Genomic DNA, 20,680 nt, shown 5'->3' with positions numbered 1-20,680 from the left:
TGTGGTTATTTCAGTAGGCTGGGCTTGACTCTGGGTACTAAACTGCAGAGTAGGTGTGTGCACAGCGTATACCTCCTCACCCACGTCAGCACCCCTTTGGGAAAGGGGATTTTGAGCAGGAAAGGGCCTGCAGGCACTACTCCTGTACGCACTTGGGCACCTGAGGTCAAGGCTGGAGCTCACATGCAGGCAAGGTGCAATCAGGGTGTGCACTTGGATCCAGGCACTGGGAACTACCTGGGTCCCACATTTTGGAAATGTAACTTACTGTCCTAAGTGTCTTAACCTCAACCATTCTATGTCAACTTACATTATCCTAAGAAACGTTACAGTAAATTTTCATTGAGTCTGTGAATCTCTGTAATAGTATTGTTGAGTAAATGATGATCTAAAGATATATAAAAAGTCTTTAGGGAGATTTAACCTCTTCTACGAAGTCAGCTGACAGCACTGGAAAAAACAGACTGTTTCATGGGCAGAGATCTTTTTCAGGTCACACCTGAGCTACACACATTGTAAATTTCACTAGCTCTATCACTCATCATTCCTATTTCCTACATTAGAACAGCTCTGCTTGCTCCCGGGAGCAAAAATACATGCCTAAAACCTATGAAAATTTGCAATTGAAGTTACTGATTGTATCTGGGCTCAGAAAAGAAGGTGACACCTCTGACCATGAGATCAGAACATCTGGTTTTCCTTTGGCAGAGGGTTTGCTAAGAGCAGCTTCATTTACATTTCCCCACACAACTTAAAACAGCAAAGCAGAGTCAGGAGCTGCTCAAGCCCTTATGAGCTTGTTTGTCCACAGTTTTTAAACTTGCATGTACACTGTAATCTCACTGTACTCAGAATTTTAAAATCTCTTTACAGAATCATATAATGAATTGAGTTGGAAGGGTTTGTTTGGGCTGAAAGATCACCTAGTTCCAACCCCTCTGCCATGGGCAGGGACACCTTCCACCAGACCAGGCTGCTCAAAGCCCCATCCAGCCTGGCCTTGAACACTGCCAGGGAGGGGGCAGCCACAGCTTCTCTGGGCAACCTCTTCCAGTGTCTCACCACCCTCACAGTGGTACAATATATATTACATAGAGAGAGATTAGCTGCTATAAAAAGTATATTATAAATTAATCCAACAGTAAACTTAGGGTTTTTTTCATTTGAACAAGTGTTCTTCCACACTCTTTTACATAGACTTGATTTGATTCATAATATAATTCAGACTAATCAAACACTTCAAGGAAATACGCTATATATATATGTAAGTATATATCCCACTATTGAGAAGTCTTACTTTCTTTGATAACAGCTTTTTTTGCAGTAAGTATCTCCATATCTTTCTTTTCAACTATTATTCTTTGCATAAAATATTTAAATATTCACTGTCTGATAGAGACAATAGGAATGACTGTGGCCTGGTTGGCTTTAATTTAACTTAATGGAAAAATAGCAAAATACAGCTGTTTAGGATTATTCAGATTAGAAACTATGGCATATTGGAATATTCTGACATGAAAATATTTTAGTGAAAAGTAGGATGAGAATTTGTGAATAATTAAATATTGTATTTCATTTGAGTATTAAAAAATGTAACATTCTCAAAATGGCAACTAATTCCACAGAGCATACACTGTTAATCATAAAATGCCTGAAAAGGCTGTACAAGTAGTGTATGACTTTACAGTGAAGGAGAAGTCTTGCTGTGAATGAATGTTCTTTACCGTACAATTTTATCGCTGTCTAGTCTGGTATTAAATGTTCCAAATGACTGGGCATCTCCAATTTAATAAGGCATGCTACTACACAGTCTAGTAAGTCTTACTGTGAGAAAGTGTTAGTTGATTTTCAGTTAAAATTTTGCTTTCCTAATTCATCACATTCCTAGTTTCATATTTTTCATATTTCTTTGAGTAACTCCCTCCATCTTTGGTGCTTGAATTTGTCCAGGGCTTAAACTGCTGTTTACACAAGTATTTGATTACATAATCGGTTAAAAGATGGGTTTCCCCATTAGAGGCATGACTGTTTCTGGCATTATGATAATGTAGCATAATGTAATGGTATCATAACTGAACTAATGTGGGGTTTCTGAACAAGATTTGCTAGTGCATCAGAAATGGTAACCATCTGATCAGGTGCCTTTTTACACCTGAGTTTTAGAATACTAGCACGACAACCTATGAAATTCAATAGTGACCTAAAAATGTCGGTCACTGATTACAATGTCAACACAATCGATCAGTATTACGGGTGAAGTTCTGAGGACATGAGTACTAATTCTCTATGTGACAGCAGGGTAGAACAAATAAAGATTGTTATATTTAGGAGAAAATGTGAACTCAGTCTCATGAACCTAGTTTTCTCTAAGGAATATAAAGATAATGGAAAAGTAAAAACGCAAAAAGAAAAAAATTCCCTCAGAAATCACTGAGGCAGCAAGGCAAGCAAAAGATTACAGTTGTGAAATCATATCAGTTATGTAACAAACAGAGAAGCCAAATACCTCTTGTTAATGCCTTCTACTGAGCAACTAATCTCTATAAAGCTTTCAGATGCTCAGTGTAGTATAAAACATTGTTACACAGATTAGCTCAACACTGCCCAACTTTTCCAAATTGTTTGCCAGTCATGCAGCCTCCTCGAGTCATGTCAATATGGAATTTATATGTAGGGCAATTAGTACGAGAGATACTTAAATAATTTAAGAATCAAATTCCAAAACACAGATCCTCAGAAGTCTTGCTCACTTGCCCAACAGATCTAGGCATACTAATATTCTTGCACTTAAATTATCTGATCACCATTGGACATGAACACAGTCAAAATCTCATGTGACCATCTTATGAATAAAGTCTACAAGGACAAAGAGGAGCCATGTGAAGAGGTACTGATGTCTTTTTTCTTAAAAACAAGTTGTTGCAGTACTCAACTCAGTTGTTGCACTCCCAGATTAAAATTCCACCCTTCCCTGGGAAAATCTGATCGTGTATCTTCTCCCAGAGATCCATGCTCTAACCAACAGATTACAGTACATTCAATGTTGGGAATCTTTTACTCTTTCTTTTTATAGTTTGTTTTACTTCATACAAATTCATTAAATATTAATTGGAGCAGAAGCTACAACAGAAGCTTCTGTCTTCAAGGTGAGTACTGTAATCATGTGACAGCTAAAGCATGTGTCATCTCCAGCCCAATAAAACTCAGTTTTTCTATATAAATCAAAACAGTTTCAGTTAGAAAGACTAAGAAATGCCCAATTCCATAGTCTATAGCTCAATAATGATTTGGAAAAGAGCAATGAGAGTAAGGAGTATTCTTGCATTCAATATATTCAGTATTTTTCTAGTTAAATATTTTAGGATCTGATAGAAGGATGAATTTTCATCTCATATGATGGCTTCTAGTCGAGTATAACTGATGGCCTTGAAATTAAAATGTTATAAAGTAAGAGTCAGTGGACCATTTTAAAATTATGCAGTCATTTTCATCAACTAAGACAACAAGGTAAAAGAGGAATATCTTTTTTTTTTTTTTTTTTTCTGTGAAGCATTTATCTTCTCTTTGTCAAAAGCATAAGAAAGATTAATAAGTTTTTCAGAGGAAATCACTACTGTAATATTATTTATAGAAAAAGAGATATTCTGTCTTGGCAACATCAGATGGTCAACCACAAGGCAAAACTTCTTACAACCAAAAATGATACTAAAGTTTGTCAATATGTCTCTTCTGTTGGGAGGCTCAAAACTGGAGGCTGTATTATATGTATGCCTCATGAGTGCTGTGTAAAGGGAGATAGTCACCTCCCATGGTCTCTCCCTCTGTCCCTGTTCACATAGCCCAGGAAGCTCTCAGCCTTCATTGCTGCCAGGGCCACTGTTGGCTCATGCTCAGCTTGCTGCCCACCAACTCCCATGACCTTCTCTGCAGGGCTGTCCCCAGACAGTCAGAACCAGCCTATGCTGGTGCCAGGGCCTCTTCCTTTGCAGGAGCAGGACTCTGCATTTGTCATTCTTGAAGTTCGTAAGGTTGGAACATACCTCCAGCCTGTCTAGGCTCCTCTGAATGTCAACCTGAGCCTTGAAAGTATTGAATAGTACCCCCAAATTGGTATCATCTGCAAACTTAGTGAGCAAGTATTCTGCCATGTCTTCCAAGTCTTTGATAAAGTTGTTAAAAAGGACCAGTCCCAGGATAGACCCCTGCAACACTTATCAGCGGCCTCCATGTACAGTACAACACACAAGTAACTACCTTCTGAGCCGAACCAGCTAGCCAGCTAGTTGTCCACCCTTCGTGGCTGTAATGTCCTTACTAGGGTACAAGAATATTGCGGGAGAGTGTCAAAAGCCTTGCTAAAGTCAAGGTAAATGACATCTTGTGCCCTCCCATTGGCTATAATTCCATTTTATCACAGAAGGTAATCATGTTGGTCAGGCATCATTCACCCTTGGCAAATCCATGCTGACTGTTCCCCATTAACTTATTCTCCTTTGTGGGCCTTGAAAAGTCTTCCAAGATGATTTGCTCCATCATTTTCCCAGAGACTGAAGTGAGGCTGAGCAGCCCGTAATTCACCAGGCTGCCTCTCTGGCCTCTTTTTCTGAAGACAAGTGTGACACTTGTGTTTCCCGTCATTCAGGATCTCCCCAGTCTCCATAACCTTTCAAACATGGCAGAGGGTGACTTTGCAAGAGAATCAGACAGTTCTCTCTGCACCTACTGATGTAGCCCACCTTGTTGCCCTTTGTCCCTAGTAAGTCTTAACTAAAGCTGAGCTCTGGCTTTCCTGACACAGGAAGCCTGACGCATTCCCTGGCCCAGACAATGCTTCTGAATTTATTTTGTAGCCTGTCCTTGTTTCCAACTCTTCTACACTGTTTTTTGCACTGAAGCTCTGTCACAAGTAACCTGTCCACCTAAGCCAGCCTACTTATCTTCCTGAGTGATCATCCCTGCATTTGGAGGATACTGTCCTTAAATACCAGCAAGCTTTCCTAAGTAACTTTAGCCTTCAGATCTGGCTCTCATGGGATTGCATGAGTAGCAAATTCAACTGTGTGCCACCCTTAGTTGTTCTATCCAGAAGTTACTTCTGACACCTTCTAGAGATCTTCACTCCTTCCATCCTGCCATGTTTCTCCTTTCAGCAGATGTCAGGGACATTAAAGCTCCTCTCTTCCAGACCTATTGGATCCTTCAGAATCGTTCACAGGACTTCTGACATCCTCGCCCTGTTACAGCCCTAAATCCCTTAAGATTCTTAGTTTCTAAACTCTAAGGACTAGCAGTCCCCTTTAGTTCTCAGAAAACTTCAATATGTTAAAACCAAAATCTGGAATTTCCATTTTATGCAAAATTTTGCTATGTTCTGTCCAGGGGAAGAAAAACCAACCTCCAGGTTTTTTAAACTCTCTAATTTTAATGCAAAATTAATTCTAGTTTTTAAATTACTCTATTTCATCTTATTCAGTAAGCTCAATGCATAATTCTTTGATTCTGTCTTTTCTAAAACAGCTGAATATAATGAATCCACAGCTACCTTCTCCCACCCCTTCAAAAATCCCTGAAACCCTGTCCCCCCAAACTCCAGGAAAGAAAAATAAAAGAATAAGAAATATTGTGGGCCTGTACAAACTTTATGAAGTTCCACAAGGCCAAGTGCAAGGTCCTGTACCTCGGTCAGGGCAATCCCAAGCACAGATACAGGCTGGGTGATGGGTGGCTCGAGAGCAGCCCTGCGGAGAAGGACTTGGGGTTGCTGGTGGATGAAAAACTGAGTATGAGCCAGCAATGTGCACTCACAGCCCAGAGAGCCAATTGCATCCTGGGCTGTCTCAAGAGAAGTGTGGCCAGCAGGTCGAGGGAGGTGATTCTGCCTCTCTACTCCGCTCTGGTGAGACCCCACCTGCAGTGCTGTGTTCAGCTCTGGGGCCCCCAACACAAGAAAGACATGGACCTGCTTGAGAGGGTCCAGAGGAGGGTCACAAAGATGATCAGGGGCTGGAGCACCTCCCCTGTGAGGACAGGCTGAGAGAGCTGGGGTTGTTCAGCCTGGAGAAGGCTCCAGGGAGACCTTACAGTGACCTTCCAGTACCTAAAGGGGACCTAAAGGAAAGGTGAGGAGGGATTCTTTATCGGGGAGTGCAGAGATAGGATGAGAGGTAATGGCTTTAAACTGGAAGGATATATTTAGATTAGATGTAAGGAAGAAGTTCTTTACTGTGAGGGTGGTGAGGCACTGGAACAGGTTGCCCAGAGAAGCTGTGGCTGCCCCCTCCCTGGGAGTGTTCAAGGCCAGGCTGGATGGGGCTTTGAGCAACCTGGTCTGGTGGAGGGTCTCCATGCCCATGGCAGAGGGTTGGAACTAGACGATCTTTAAGGTCCCTTCCAACCCAAACTGTTCTATGATTCTATATCTGATACCTGTAAATCAATGTGTGCAACTTGGGGATGCTCATGTGTTATCTGATTGGGGCAGTAGGAGAAAAGGAATATATTCTCTGTTTGAGTTGTTCCGTTTTAGTCTAGATTTTATGAAATGAAATTAAATGTAATTCTGTTCAATTTAGTCATGTTCATTTAATGCTGAAGGCCTCTCAAACAATGGAGTTTAGAAAAGTCTCTGTCTTTCATCATCCTTCCAAATTTCTACAAGGAGATTAAAATCTATTCATCTTGCAGCATATCTATGTCTGGTTCATGTTCTCCTTTATCAGCTTAGCTTGTTTGCTAGTATTTATCACACTGTCTGTTTGGGTTGAGACAGGACATGTGTGCATGAATTAATTGTATGCCAGAGCTTGTTGAAGCTCTGTTCATAATTTCATTATTATTTTAATCTGGATCTACAAATAGATCTACGCATGTGATTTTTGTATACTGCAAGTTATTATTTAATGAAATATTTAAGGATGCTTTACAGAAAAAAAAAAAAAAAATCCTATAAAAGGAACTTTGGCGTCTGAATAACAATTTGACCAACTTTTACTGGGCTTATGAAAGGGCTGTGCTATAGAATTAAGCCAAACAACCACTAAAGCACCAACATCCCTATGCACTATACTGCAAAACTGTTTTCCTAAAAAAACTATATACTACAATCATGCTATGTTTAAAGTTTTCTTTGAGCATAAACTCTCTTCAGAAATATACTGTAAAAATACCTTTTAAAATGTTTCTCTTTTTTTTTTTTTTAAATGTTTATCAACCTTAGAATACAACTTGTTTCTTGTATTATTTTACAGAGAAAAAGTTGTTAATATTTTATTAGCAGTTATTATTCTAATATTGTTAACGGGGATAATATTTCAATGTTAGTTTTTAAAAACTAGGACTGAATACTTTTGTAGCATTAGCTAAAAATACAATATCTATTATTGACATTAAACATAATAAGTAGTGTAATCTGTACACAATAGGCCTAGAACACATTAATAAATACAAACAGTGTTGTCACAGCTAACAGACTAATATTTGCCAAATAACTGATAACTGCATAGGATAATATTTATAATTACTTTTAAACTCTACCCAATAATGGGAATGTTTAATTGGCTATCAACTGATTTCCTAAATAGCAAATACTTGTCAAGCTTGGAACTCAAGAACCATAAAAATCTATTTCTAAGAATATATTCTTACCTCTCTTTTTCAAATAATAACCAAACACTTGAAGGCATAAATGCTTAATTCCATCAGGAAAAGGGTTTGATGATAGTGTTGGTAATTTCTGTGACTGTTACACTCATTCTTTACAAACAGTATTTCCTTAGACACAGGAAAGGACTGTGATGCCTCAATTACACTTCCAGACTTTGAACATGCAGTTAACACCTGTACACTTGCTTAAGACTTTTCTTAGAGGCTAGCAGCGCTTCTCTGGATGGTATTTCTGGTATCTTCAGAGTTACTTCTTGTCTTGACAGACATATTCTATTAAAACAATACCCAGCAAAAAAAGTTCTCCGTTCTTGATGACCTAACACATACTTTTGCTGAGGATTGTGACATAGATGTGTATTTTGCACAAACATTCTAACAGCTGATATTTAGCTGAAATATAGATATTTCCCTAAAACTATCCCAAATGAATGACAACATTAGTTAAGTCACTACTTAAACAGGTACAGAAAATTAGGAAAACCCTTATAACCAGGGCATTCATGGTCCACCCTGTGAAAGGATGTAAGCCTGCACTACTTGAGCTGTTATTCCACTGCTGTTGTTGCCAAGGCAGAAGGACACTGCCCCTCAGCAGATCAGGGCATTGGGTGCCTTCCTCACAGGTAACTAGTAAGACATAGGAGTTCCTAGAAGTGGAGTTTCTGATGTTATTTTTTTAGTCCTGATATTAGAGAAGAAACATCCAGTTTCACGCAAAGAAACCAAAATAACAGCAAGTAATTTTAACGACTCCTTAAAAACATAAACCTGAGCCACACAGGAAACATTTTTAATTGTTAATGTTCTCTGTGATTCACAATGTGCACTAAATGCACATCTTCCATGTGAACTGCATAAGAGAAAAATTATATGTGATCTAAGATGTTCTGCATTATAATCTGTATGACAGTAACAGTCCTGAAAAGAATTTATGTGGTGTAAGAAACTTGATGAGAATTCAAGCACTAGTAACTATATTAGTAAGTAGGACTTAAAATTAACCTACTTCATAGTAAGAGAAAATAGAGTATAGAAATGCTTCTATGAAGATGAAATGGCCTTCATTTAGTGACAGAAGCATAACAAGAATAGATAACGGGAATTTTAATATAACACTTTCTTCAGTAGCAGGGGCAGAGCTGTGGGAATTTACTATTAGGGTTTTTCTTGTAACAAATCTATTCAAATCATCTGTCTATCAGGACTGCATGTTAGGAACAAATTGGCTTAGCTTCAATATTCACTGATGCATTTTATTGCATTCTGACTAAAGCTACACCTTGCAGACTTCTGAAAGTTATTCTTTAATCTACTACATGCAAAATTACATTATAAATATTAAAATATATGACAGTGGAAAGTTATTAAATTTATTCCTGAACAATATAGCTGCTTAGCCTCAAACACAAAGTAGTAATAATTACCTCTGAGCTGTAATTAATTGGGCAAATAAATTTTTAAATTTTAGATGCTGATAAATAGGAGAAGGAAGCTAAGAAAAAACAGCAACTGTCAGCAATATTGTAACACCAAGAACTTCTGTATGAGACAAAATTACAGCAAACACATTTATAAAATATAAACTAAACAGAGACTATGAGACAACAGTATAATACATTCTCTTAGAATGGTTAGAATTCATCTCAATATAAGGTATGAACAACCTCAGTATTTTAAAGATTATTACCAATACAGAAATTATAGATCAGGAAGTATGTTCAAAGATAAATATTTCTTACATACTTTCAATCAAAGTACAAGGTACAGTTGAGAAGGAAGAAAAAAGAACCATCTATTACATACAGAGAAGCTGATGTACATACAAATTACGTGAAGTGGTGAGGCAGGGAAGAGGAGAGAATACCAAAACCCCAGAAAAATTAAAGAGGACACTTACTGGGGAAAACCACATCACTTTAAGGATCCAAATTGTCAAAGAAAAATTCACAACTAGGATGATAAGCAGGAGAAGAACAAACAGGTAGAGGCAACGCTTTCTCCAGCCATATATTCCAATTTTGTACACATATTCATTCTTCGGCCTCTCTAGGCTAGTGCCTGGTGTTGTTGTAGTGTATTGTTCACGTACCATCTGCTATGTAAAGAAAAAAAAGGGACTGCTTAGTTTTTTGAGTTAAATTAAAAATATTTATACAACAATCTCAAGGAAAATATGAAGATATAATTGTAACAGCAAGTTACTAGAAACTAGAAACTCTTATGAAGTTTTTATCTGGAACATTTTCATCATGTCCCATTCAAATTACACTTGCATCTTACTTTTTGGTACAAAAGATGTGACATTTTAATATATAAACTGCATCAATTGCCATTTTCAGGAGGCTTAAATTTATTTTATCCTATACAGAATGGCAACACTTCCCTCCCGTTTTTCATAATATTCTAATTCTCCCATCACAAATATTTCACAGGATCACATGATAAAACTGTGGCTCACAGAACAATATCTTTTTACTGTAAAAATAGTTTCAAGTCGGAATGGTACCTTCTAAGTACAGGTTTAAGAACATTTCTACATATTCTTTCCTCAATTCAGTAATAAAATACATTCTTTGTGTTGCAAAACTTAACTGTATATCACTGGAATGCCAAAATACGTTAAGCTTCAGAGTATGTCTATAAAGAGATGAAACAGTTCTTAATAATGTAAAGGAAATAATGATTTATCAATTTATCAGATATTCATATTTAAAGATACATCAGCAATGAAAACATTACTTACTGGGTTTAAACTACTTCCTTCACATGAAATTATAGTTCTTAAAGAAGCATTCTTTGAATTTAAACAAAGCTTAACCAGATTGTACTTCCTTAAAACATAAGGATATTCAGTAGCTTCCACAGAGGTTACCAACAATTCAAACTCTTTATTAAAGCTTACAATTTCAGTCAAGAGAATAAAACCTCAGCAGCTGATGCCGCTTACCTAAAACAATGGTGGGCAACATCTGTCTCATTTACATTGATACAAAACAAAAATACCCCACCCCAACCATGGATGTCAAGAAGTTCAAGCACTTCCCATGAGCCAGGTATATCCACAGGCATCTTGCATCCAAAAACTGGTCAACTTTCCTACACTGTAATGATCCCAAGTAGGAGTGCTTTCAGACAGGTTTCACACAAGGTCTCCTCTCAATTCTGAATTTACTCATGGGAATGAGATCACTGTGCTCTGCTCACACAACTTTCAAAATGTAATTAAATTACAGCCTTGCCCAGCTGCTAACTACTCTAAGTCGTTAAGGGTCTTTTCAAGTCTCCTGCAGAGGCATCCTGTGTCTGTAACAAGGTTGTTGCTCTCAGTTCTAACCCTTAGCTTTAGAAAGATGTCATCTTTTGTTCCTGCAGCTTTCTATTGAACTACAACGCAGAGAATGCAATGTAAGTGTACAACTGAACAGTTCATGCATCAGGTCTTTGCATATACACAGTACTCATTTATTCACTTCCATTCAAAAATCTTTTAATTTGTCGTTTATTTGTATTAAAAATGAGACTTGATCATTGGCAGTTCATAATGTAAGTGTGCTATAGCCATTAAGGCACAATATTCTAATTAATTTTTTGCTGCAATACTGTGTATATAACTCTTTTCATCTGCTGAAAATACTGAAAATAGTATAATGATTTATTAGTGGAGAATCACAGATTCTGAAATAACTTGGCTTTACATTACTGCAAAACACTGTAGATCTACAAGATGTTACTTAATATTCACCATATGAACTACGTTTGTTTAAAACTATCAGATTATATTTTTCAGTTCTGTGTATTACTCAAGCACCTAGTACTGATTATAGGATACTGTTTAAATACAAGTTGCTACTACTTTTTTGCTGTTTTCCCGATAATCACTGTATAACAAACCGTATCACTCACACAGAAGTTGCCCTTTACCTTAAACCTGCTTTACCATGCTCCGCCAAGTAAGACCAATTGGGACATTTATGCACACAAGGAGTTTCATAAAATGCTTAGGAAAACCTTTACCCTTACTTCCACACAGATTTCTCCTGAACGCTGTAAGTTACAGGATAGGATGCAGTTATCTGGTGACACCAAGAGATATACTTTGAGAAATAAACCATGCAGTTCTTGCTCAGGTATAGTACAACTATCTAATACCGTAACATAGAGCATCCTCTGAGTTTCTTACTGTTTCCTTCACTACACGTACTTATTAAGTGTCAGTATAACAAGAAACAAAATAGATGTCAGCTACAGAAATGTCCCCAGTAACAGAAGCTCCCTTCACAAGATGCACTGCTTTACCTTTTTCCTTTTTTTTTTTTTTTTTTAAGGAGATAAATAAAATCCACTTCTAAGAGCACTTAAAAGGTTATTTCAATAGGGCCACGGGAAAACGGACCATTCTTTGGAAACTGCACAGCCTCATGAATTTAGCTGAGCAAACAAATCAACAAATCTCTAGCTGTGGCAGCTAAGCTTTGCCTGTTCCTTGTGTTGCTGTTCGCTACATCTTCAAGGTAAATTTCGCAGTAGAAACAACATTTGATAGAGTAAATTAGTTCTCAGATCTTCATATTTTTATGTCAGCCTCATCACAGTGGTATCTGAGGTTGCGATTCATCTCGCAACGTTAGATACCAACAATTTAGCCTTCAATATCTAAGCTAGTCGGCCTGGACTCCCTTTATGGTCAATGGAGATAAACCTACCCCTGCTGGGAATTATTACAGACGTATATTTTAGACATCCAATGAGCTGCACCTTAGATGTGTTCAACCTCTCTTCATAAAAAGAGAAATTAAGACAGTCTAGGGATGACTTTTTCATATGTACATACCTACATGTTTTAGACATAAATATTTGGTCAAATAAATTCCAACTCGAATGATTTCCAGAAATATGTAATTTAACAAGAAGACAGGATTCTTTTGATTCCTGTTCTTCTCTGTTCCATTTTTACCCTGTTGTAAAATGTTTATTGTGTGAATTGAGGGTTTTATACATAATGTACTATGTACTGCTGTTTAATGAGGTGAGGTCAAAATCCATTACGCATTTCACCAAAAGGCCTGTGTTTTGTAATTGTTTTCAGCCCTTCAGAAATTCCACAGAGGACATCTCCCAGCACAGCATTGTTCCCTGCAGAAATTATTTTCTCCTGACAGAATACAGTTCTGTTGTTCCTGAGCATTATTAATACTGCCCCAAATTGCTTTGGTCCTAGCAAATGGGTAATGCTGGCCTAGACAACAGACTGATTAGAAAAGGATTAAATTTTTCTACTTATTATAATATTTAATTATTTTTAAGAGAATTAGTGGCTCGGTACCAAGTAATTACATGGGAAATCCTTTAAGAATTTATACTGTTGGAATGTTTCTTCTGGAAGAATCAACTTTCCGTATTACTAACTTACACATTCACGAGATGAAACCACATAGGAGAATAATCTGTCTGGAGAAGTCAGAGAGATATTCTTTTACAGGTTTGGGCTGTTTTAGGAAGCTGGGCTGAAAGGAAAGCTTTAGACAGGGAGATCTCATAGTTGGCTGGTGAAGTCTGCCTGGATTCAAGAGAAGGAAAACAACAGGTATTTTAGTACTATGATGAAAACCGTGATTTGGATGGAATAACCATGCAACCGTAAGTTGGTTGTGTAGGAGCATATTAAACAGACACCAAGAAGGAAGTGGTTACTTAGACACCTGGGTGTACACAAGTTAGCTGGAGAAGCAATAAGTCTGCACAACAAACGACGACTTCAGTAACTGTTATCTTTATATTCTTTTACAAGCAGGCAGTACACAGTGACGAAATAACAGAGTAAAAACAGTTCTGGCAAACTATAGTGCAGCTAAAATGGCAATTTTAGAATGAAAACAATGAAAATTCTGACACATTTAAATGTGCAATGTCTTATTTGGATTATGTCAGCAGTACCTTAATAAAAAAATCTACTTAATTGGAATTTCTTGGTGTTCCTAGTCAAGGGCCCACACAATGAGAAGTCAAATAAGCTTAAGGTCAACTACTCACATATTCCTCACAGATTTTTGTATATGTGGCCATAATTTATGGGAATGAGCTCTACCATGGTAGTTTGCTATTTGAAAGTATTTTCCAATTGCCATAATCTGTTTTACTGGGATACATTTTTAACCAATTACTACTTGCCCATTTGCGGATTTAAAACAGATACCGAACGCTAATTAGCTGCCAAAAGATTAGTTATAGGTTTTAAAGGATAGATATAACTTGTGAATTACTTGTACACTGCAGATATTTTGACCATGTGAGATTTTCTCATGTGTTCAGGTGTTACTTGTGTTGCATGTAAGGCATGAAATTCTTGCCTACAGGAACACCATGAGCTGCTGATGAAACAGCTGGATGTTCATTACACTGTGTTACTAAAACCCTCTAAAAATATGTAGCCATAACAGAACGTTTCCTTGGATCTATTCCACCTTTTTCCATGCAAGACTTGGAGATTGGCCTCTGTGATTTGCATGATTCAGAGGTTCAGGAGATTTTTATATTAATATCTAGATATTGAAAAACTGTCTATCAATAATGTTACTGTAGGATTTAAGTCAGTTTCAGCATCAAGTTCAAAAAGCTGTTCTGATAACTTTGGAATATTTAATTAACACAGCTGTGTTTTGAAGAAGGAATTTGCAAACTTATCAGTAAGCCTACTTGGGAAAGCAAGCCTGAGTAGAAGCTTGTTAATTGTATTATTTTCAGGAATCATTTCTCTGTAGGAATTACTGAAGACAGAACAGAATAGTATTTCAACTAAAATAAGCAATCTCAGTTTATTTCAGTTGTAAAAATAAGTTTTCACTGTTTTTTTTAAATAAATGGCTGTTATTTTCTTGAACATAAATAAAATTCTCCTTAACGCACAGTTCAGAGCTGTATTACTTGAGTTCTTTGCCAAGTTCTCATAAAGCAACTCATAATACTAAACTATTGGAAAGCATAACTTACATATAAAACTACTTAGTTGGTTAATACTAATAACCAACTATAATCCATTAATAATTATATAATTTTAGCATTTTACAGTTTTGGACTATTTCCAATTATGTTGTGATTTTCAGCAAAGAGACAAAAAGCTTAGCACTCAAGAAAACCTTTTCGAATTCGAGTTAAGAAGAACTGGTGAGGTTTCATGAAGAAATCTGCACCACTGATGCTTATACTATACACGTTCTTTTGAAAGCAAATTTCAGTCATCAGTGCTTCTACTCTTCTCTCTTTACAAGATGTATATCCATTCACATGCAAGAAAGTTCACAGTATCTGTAGGGATGAAAGAGGTGATAGTGCTAAACAGAAACAGTTCAGTAGAAAGACCATTTTAATCATTTGAACTAAATGATTGTGCCATTGTAAACGAACTGTAAACTGAAGTAAAACAACCTGTCACCTCAGGCAAATGAGAACTACTTTTACAATCTGCATATAGGATCTTCACGGAACATTAATGTTCTTATACAATGCATTGAGCTAGACTGGTACTATTATATAGTATGAACATCAGAAGTACATGAAGTCTTCACAGTTTGGCGGCTTTCAGGCATGCACGCTTTGGTCTCTTAGGAGGACAGAAGCAGCCCACTGATTAACCAACAGGAAACCGGTGCAGCTGGAGTGTTTTCTGCCAGAGGAAAACCAGTTGAGGCAAACCAGTTTTTCAAAGAAAAAAATAGAAGAGAAAATTTTGGAATCTATATGGAAAAGCGCTCAAGACAAAACTGGAAAGGCAGGGAAAACTCAGACTCTCATGACTATATGAAAATTTTCTAATTCCTTTCAGCCCTCCCTCATCCCAACATATTGTATTTAATCTTGCCCAACCTTGTTTTGCTGAGATTTGTGTATTATATAGTATATTACAGTTTGAATTGTAAACTAGTGTCTTCAGCTAAAAAGAGCTGGAGCCCTGCAGCGTAATTTGTGGAAACCGGCAAAGAAATTCATATGGCCTAGTTAACTGCTTTCATTCCCCACAATGCAAATTTACTTAATAACTACAACATGGTCACAACAGCGTTGCACATTTTAAGTACCACTCCAACAGCTGTCACTAACAGCATAGGATGAAGTGCTATATTAAAAATGATTATTTGTCTAGTATCTGTGTACTTTTGAATCTCATTTACAGTAAAAATGTTTTTAAAACTTTGTTTTCAATCTTTAAAGTTGGTTTATTTTTCCTCCTTTAACAAACTTCCAAAACATTAATTGGATCAGAAAAAAGCCATTTTCATGATACTTCCTGCAGAATCAAAAGGCCAAGCTAAAATCCTAGACAGATTTTTTTGTAAATTATTTTTAATGTTTACTAACATTTTAAGAAGTAGCTAGTTTCTGGTATAAGAAATCCCATGTCTTTCATGTAAAATACCTTAAAATGCTTTAATTAAAAAAAAAAAAAGCGAACCTTTTCTCACTGATATTGTCACCATTACAGCTAAGTTTCCTTGAGCAACCTTGGGTGCTGTAATGTAGAAAAAACCTTAAAATGTAGCAATTATTTACTTTCCTGAGATTACCAACATACATGTTACTCTGTCTTTTTAGACAACAAAAATCTTTTCAAGAACACAAAGAACTTTGAATAACTGATGTAGAATGAAGATGATGTGGGTGAGATATACCCACTGGATGATGATGTGGCTGAGATACCCACATCTAGATGACTGTCTCATCCACAAGGCTACTGGCTAGACCTCATGAAGCTCTCATTACTATTACAGATTTTAGAAATAAGTCTTTCAGAGGAGAGAAAGAGCAGTCTATACAGACATTGTTTTCACCTAACAATGAAAGACTGAGATCCAATAAAGGTTGTCAAGATCACTTAAGTGTTTACACAAAGGACTGCAGGTCCACCAGGAGAACGGAAGATACATAAAGTATTGCAGTCAATATCAGAACAGAAATTATTGCAGGCTCTTCTGGTTGTGAGGTTTCTCTCTCTCTCTCTTCCCAGGACTTAAAAATAATTTACATGTGAAGCAGAAGCCAGAATAGATTCATTCCACTATATCCCTGCTTTTCTTTAATCATGCATTCTGAGGGTGGCAGAGCACTGGAACAGGCTGCCCAGGGAGGTTGTGGAGTCTCCTATTCTGTGGATATTCAAAACCCACCTGGATGTGATCCTGTGCAAGGTGGCCTAGGTGAGCCTGCTTCAGCAAGAGGGTTTGACTATATGATCTCCCAAAGTACCTTCCAACCCCTACCACTCAGTGATTCTGTGATTTACCAAAATGTTTATAATTAAGCTAGGTACAAACTACCCGACTCAAATTATGAGGCATTTAAATTTGTAGTTAAGGCTTTCAACTAAAACGAACAGATTAAGTAGAAGCAGATTGCTTAATCTGCTTTTTTGTCCTCTGAGAGAAGACAGGAGTTTGTTATAGAACGATGGTATATCGGTGTTACTGCGTTCAGTTGTTCATGAGATGATGAGAGGTAGTTTTTGATTTATTGTGTAACAGTTTTCCCAGAACAGAATCATAGAATCACAAAACGTTAAAGTTGGAAGGGACCTCTGGAGATCTGGAGACCATGTGGTCCTATTTCCTGCTCAAAGTAGGGTTAACTTGACATCAGAATTGGTTACTTGTTGGGAAAAAAGGTGCAATCACACATTATCAGAAATCAATTTTCTTCAATAGCCTTAATGTCTCTGAATTGTCGTGCTAAACTTTGATTGCCTGGAGTTTCTGTGGCAGCCTTACAATGCAATTTGAAAAAATAGATTATTTTTTTTTCAAGTTCTTAACTACTGCTTGGACTCCTCTACTGTGTTGTTACATTTAACCTATTGGAGTTTTGATCCTTTTTACCCCATTTGATACAACTAAGATTTTTTATTAATATCTTCCTGCTTCTAACAACTTGTCCTGCCCTGCTTTTTAGCTATACTGTTTTAACCATTGTGGTGGTTTGGCCCTGGCCAGATGCCCACCAAAACCACTCTATCAATCTCACCCCCTCAGCTGGACAGGGGAGAGAGAATATAACAACAGGTACGTGGGTCAGATAGAGACAGTTTAATGAAGCAAAAGCTGCATGCGGAAGCAAGAACAAAACAAAAGATCTTATTCTCTTCTTCCCATCAGCAGGCGATGTCCAGCCACTTTCTGGGAAGCAGGGCTCCGGTACGCGTAGCGGTTGCTCCGGACGACAAACGTGAAATGAATGTCCCCCCCCTTCTTCTTGTTTTCCCCAGCTTATATTGCTGGCAGACATCATGTGGTATGGAATATCCCTTTGGACAGTTTGGGTCAGCTGTCCTGGTTATATCCCCGTCCAAGTTTTACCCACCCCCAGCCTACTGGGGAAATGTTGGGGAAGCAGCCTTGGTGCTGTGTGAGCCCACCTCAGCAGTAGTCAAAACACTGGTGTGTTATCTAGCTACCACTGCACAGCACCGTGAGGGCTGCATCTCAGGCAGACCCATTACAGCCACGTCTTTTAAATATGTATTTACCCTGAGCATCTGATATTTCAAAATAGTCCCATGCAAAAATTTGTTTCCTTTTCAAAGGCCGCCTCCTTTTCACATAGTGCCCTTTTTTAAGTCAAGAACAATGACTAAGATTCTTCAGCTCTTGTGACTCCATTGAAGACACTTTTAACACCAACATGGCCAATATTGTAATACAATCCTTGACAACAACATGAAAGAGACCTTGTGCACTGCTCAGAACTAAGTCGGGAAATGACACTGTTTCCTGAGAAACTGCTCCCAAAACCTGTCATTTATGGGATCTAATAATGTGGTCTGAATGTTGGACCTACAAAGGTAAAAGAAAAAAACCAGTTTCCTCTCATAGTGTTTCTGATCCACTACAGCAAGTCACAGTCATTGTAATCACCCTGGTGAGGTCACTGGCAATATAGTTTTAATATCAATCATATTTATACCGTTAATAATATTATTATTTTGTTTAGATTGCACATTTCAGTCCACAAGCATGTTGATATAATTGCTGAGTTGATACAACTGCTTTATCAATCTGTCTTACAGTAAGCTTCTGTTAACACATGGCACCACTTGCATGTCTTATTCTGTCTTTCCCATATGTTTTTAACTTGGTGTTACTCACTGACTGTTTTCCTCCTGTTATCTTTTCAATACGGCTATTCAAGTTCATTTAGTTTCATAGCTTACTTAAAGCTAAGCATTTTTGTTTTCCTATCTTATTTTGAGGCTATATGTATAACTTTGTTTCAGCTTTCCCTCAAAACTTAAAGTTTAAAATGCTCTAATCTTTTTGAAGTGTCAGGTGCCCAGTTCCATGTTAAAGTGAAGATGTCATTCCTATTATTGGACACCTCTTGTTCAAAAACATTCCCAGCTCCTAATGAATTTGAGCCCCTTTCCTAACTCATCTTTCCACATGGTTTTGCATGTGGTAGTAAAAATATTTCAAAGATTGCTACCATGGACTTCCTGGTCTTCAGTTACCCATATATCTCAGGTTAAACTTTGATTCAGAACCTCTTCACTAGTTTTCTAGACTCTCAGTAGCTTTAGTGGTTCCCTCAATTTCAAGGTTGCAGACTTGCACCCTCTCCCAGATCTAGCTGACTGAATGAGCAATTTTCCGTAAAATGCTGCTGCCTTCCTTTACCTATCAGCCAAATAAACAAAGTTTCCTAAATACCAATACTAGGTATAAATTATCACTAATGTTACTGAACTTAAATCCAAGTTACTTGCTGAACAGCAGGTGCAACTACTTCTGATACAGCTTCCCCTGCCTTGCATACTGTGCTGGTTTCGTGTCTGGAGGAGTTTTGTCAGCAGGGGAGAGGGCGACAGAGGTGGCTCCTGTAAGAGGCTTTGAGAAGCTCCCCTGGCTCCAATTTTGGACCCGTCTCTGTCCAAGGCCAGGCCAATGGCGCCTCTGTGAATAACTCTATTTAGGAGTGAAAGAACCTGTTGATTGAGTTCTTTGTCTGTCTGTGTTGGTGAGCGGGAGAGAGAAGAGAGATGGGAGAGAGACAACCCCACGGACACCCCGGTCAGTGAGGCAGGAGAGGGGGAGCTGTGCCGGAGCAGAGGTTCCCCTGCGGCCCGCGGTGGGGTGGCGGCTGAGCCCCTGCAGCCCCTGGAGCCCAGCGGTGGCCCAGAGGTCGCCCTGCAGCCTGCGGAGGGCCCCGGGCCGGAGGAGCAGGGACCGGGCCTGGAGCAGCCGCGACTCCGAGGCAGCCCACGCTGGAGCCGCCCGTCGGTGGGAGGGCGGCAGCCCCAGGAGGGACCCGCGCTGGAGCAGTTGGAGGAGGAATGTCTGCCATGAGAGGGACCCCCACGCTCGAGCAGGAGGGCTGCAAGGGCCCCTCAACTGAGGAGGAAGGAGCAGTGGAGACACCTTGTGCCGGATGGACTGTGACCCCCATTCCCTGCCCCTGCGCTGCTTGAGGGGAAGAGGGAGCAGAGCTGAGCCGGGGGAGACCGGAGGGGTGGGGGGGGCAGGTGTGTTGTATTTAAGATCTGGTTGTATCTCTCATTCACCTTGATGGTGGTGGTTGGTTGTATTAAACGCGTGTTGTTTTCCCCAAGTTGAGTCTGTCCTTTGCCCGTGACCATAACTGGTGAGTGAGCCCTCCCTGTTCTTTGTCTCGACCCTCAAGCCTTTTTGGTGACATTTTCTCCTCCCCAACCCTCAGGGGGCGGGGTAGGGGTAAGCAAGCAGCTGCGGGGGGCTTTGTTGCTGGCTGGGTGGGCTCAAACCACAACACATACAGTGCTAGAATTACCGGTGCTATTACTGCATTCAGAGTCAAGAAATGTGCTGCTTTCTTCCACCTCTGTTAAAATTCTAGATATATGGCTCCTGCTGATCTGTAATCCAGCTGCAGTAGCTGGATTGGGTAAGGAAGGAAGGAAAAAAGATAAATTAGGCAGCTATGTATGGACCAGAGTTTAAAATGCGGTTCAGTTGCAGTCATAGAGGGATATTTTATTCCCATTCACTTGACTAAGATC

At 38.6% G+C, this 20,680-nt stretch overlaps 1 protein-coding gene across 1 annotated transcript in view; it reads right to left on the bottom strand.

The window, feature by feature from the left end:
- The window catches only part of SGCG (sarcoglycan gamma), a 78,034-nt gene extending 63,424 nt beyond the window's left edge, over window positions 1-14,610 (bottom strand). The window contains exons 1-2 of the mRNA XM_086481822.1: window positions 14,587-14,610; window positions 9,563-9,760 (exon numbers count right to left, since the gene is read on the bottom strand). Of these exons, the coding sequence (XP_086337948.1) occupies window positions 9,563-9,760; window positions 14,587-14,610 (222 nt within the window). The remainder of the gene's footprint in view (window positions 1-9,562; window positions 9,761-14,586) is intronic.
- Between the last annotated feature and the right edge of the window lie 6,070 nt (window positions 14,611-20,680).

Source organism: Leptosomus discolor, chromosome 1, assembly GCF_034619465.1.
Source record: "Leptosomus discolor isolate bLepDis1 chromosome 1, bLepDis1.hap2, whole genome shotgun sequence".
Classification (NCBI taxonomy): Eukaryota; Metazoa; Chordata; class Aves; order Leptosomiformes; family Leptosomidae; genus Leptosomus; species Leptosomus discolor.
This window is presented reverse-complemented; position numbering and strand designations above follow the sequence as displayed.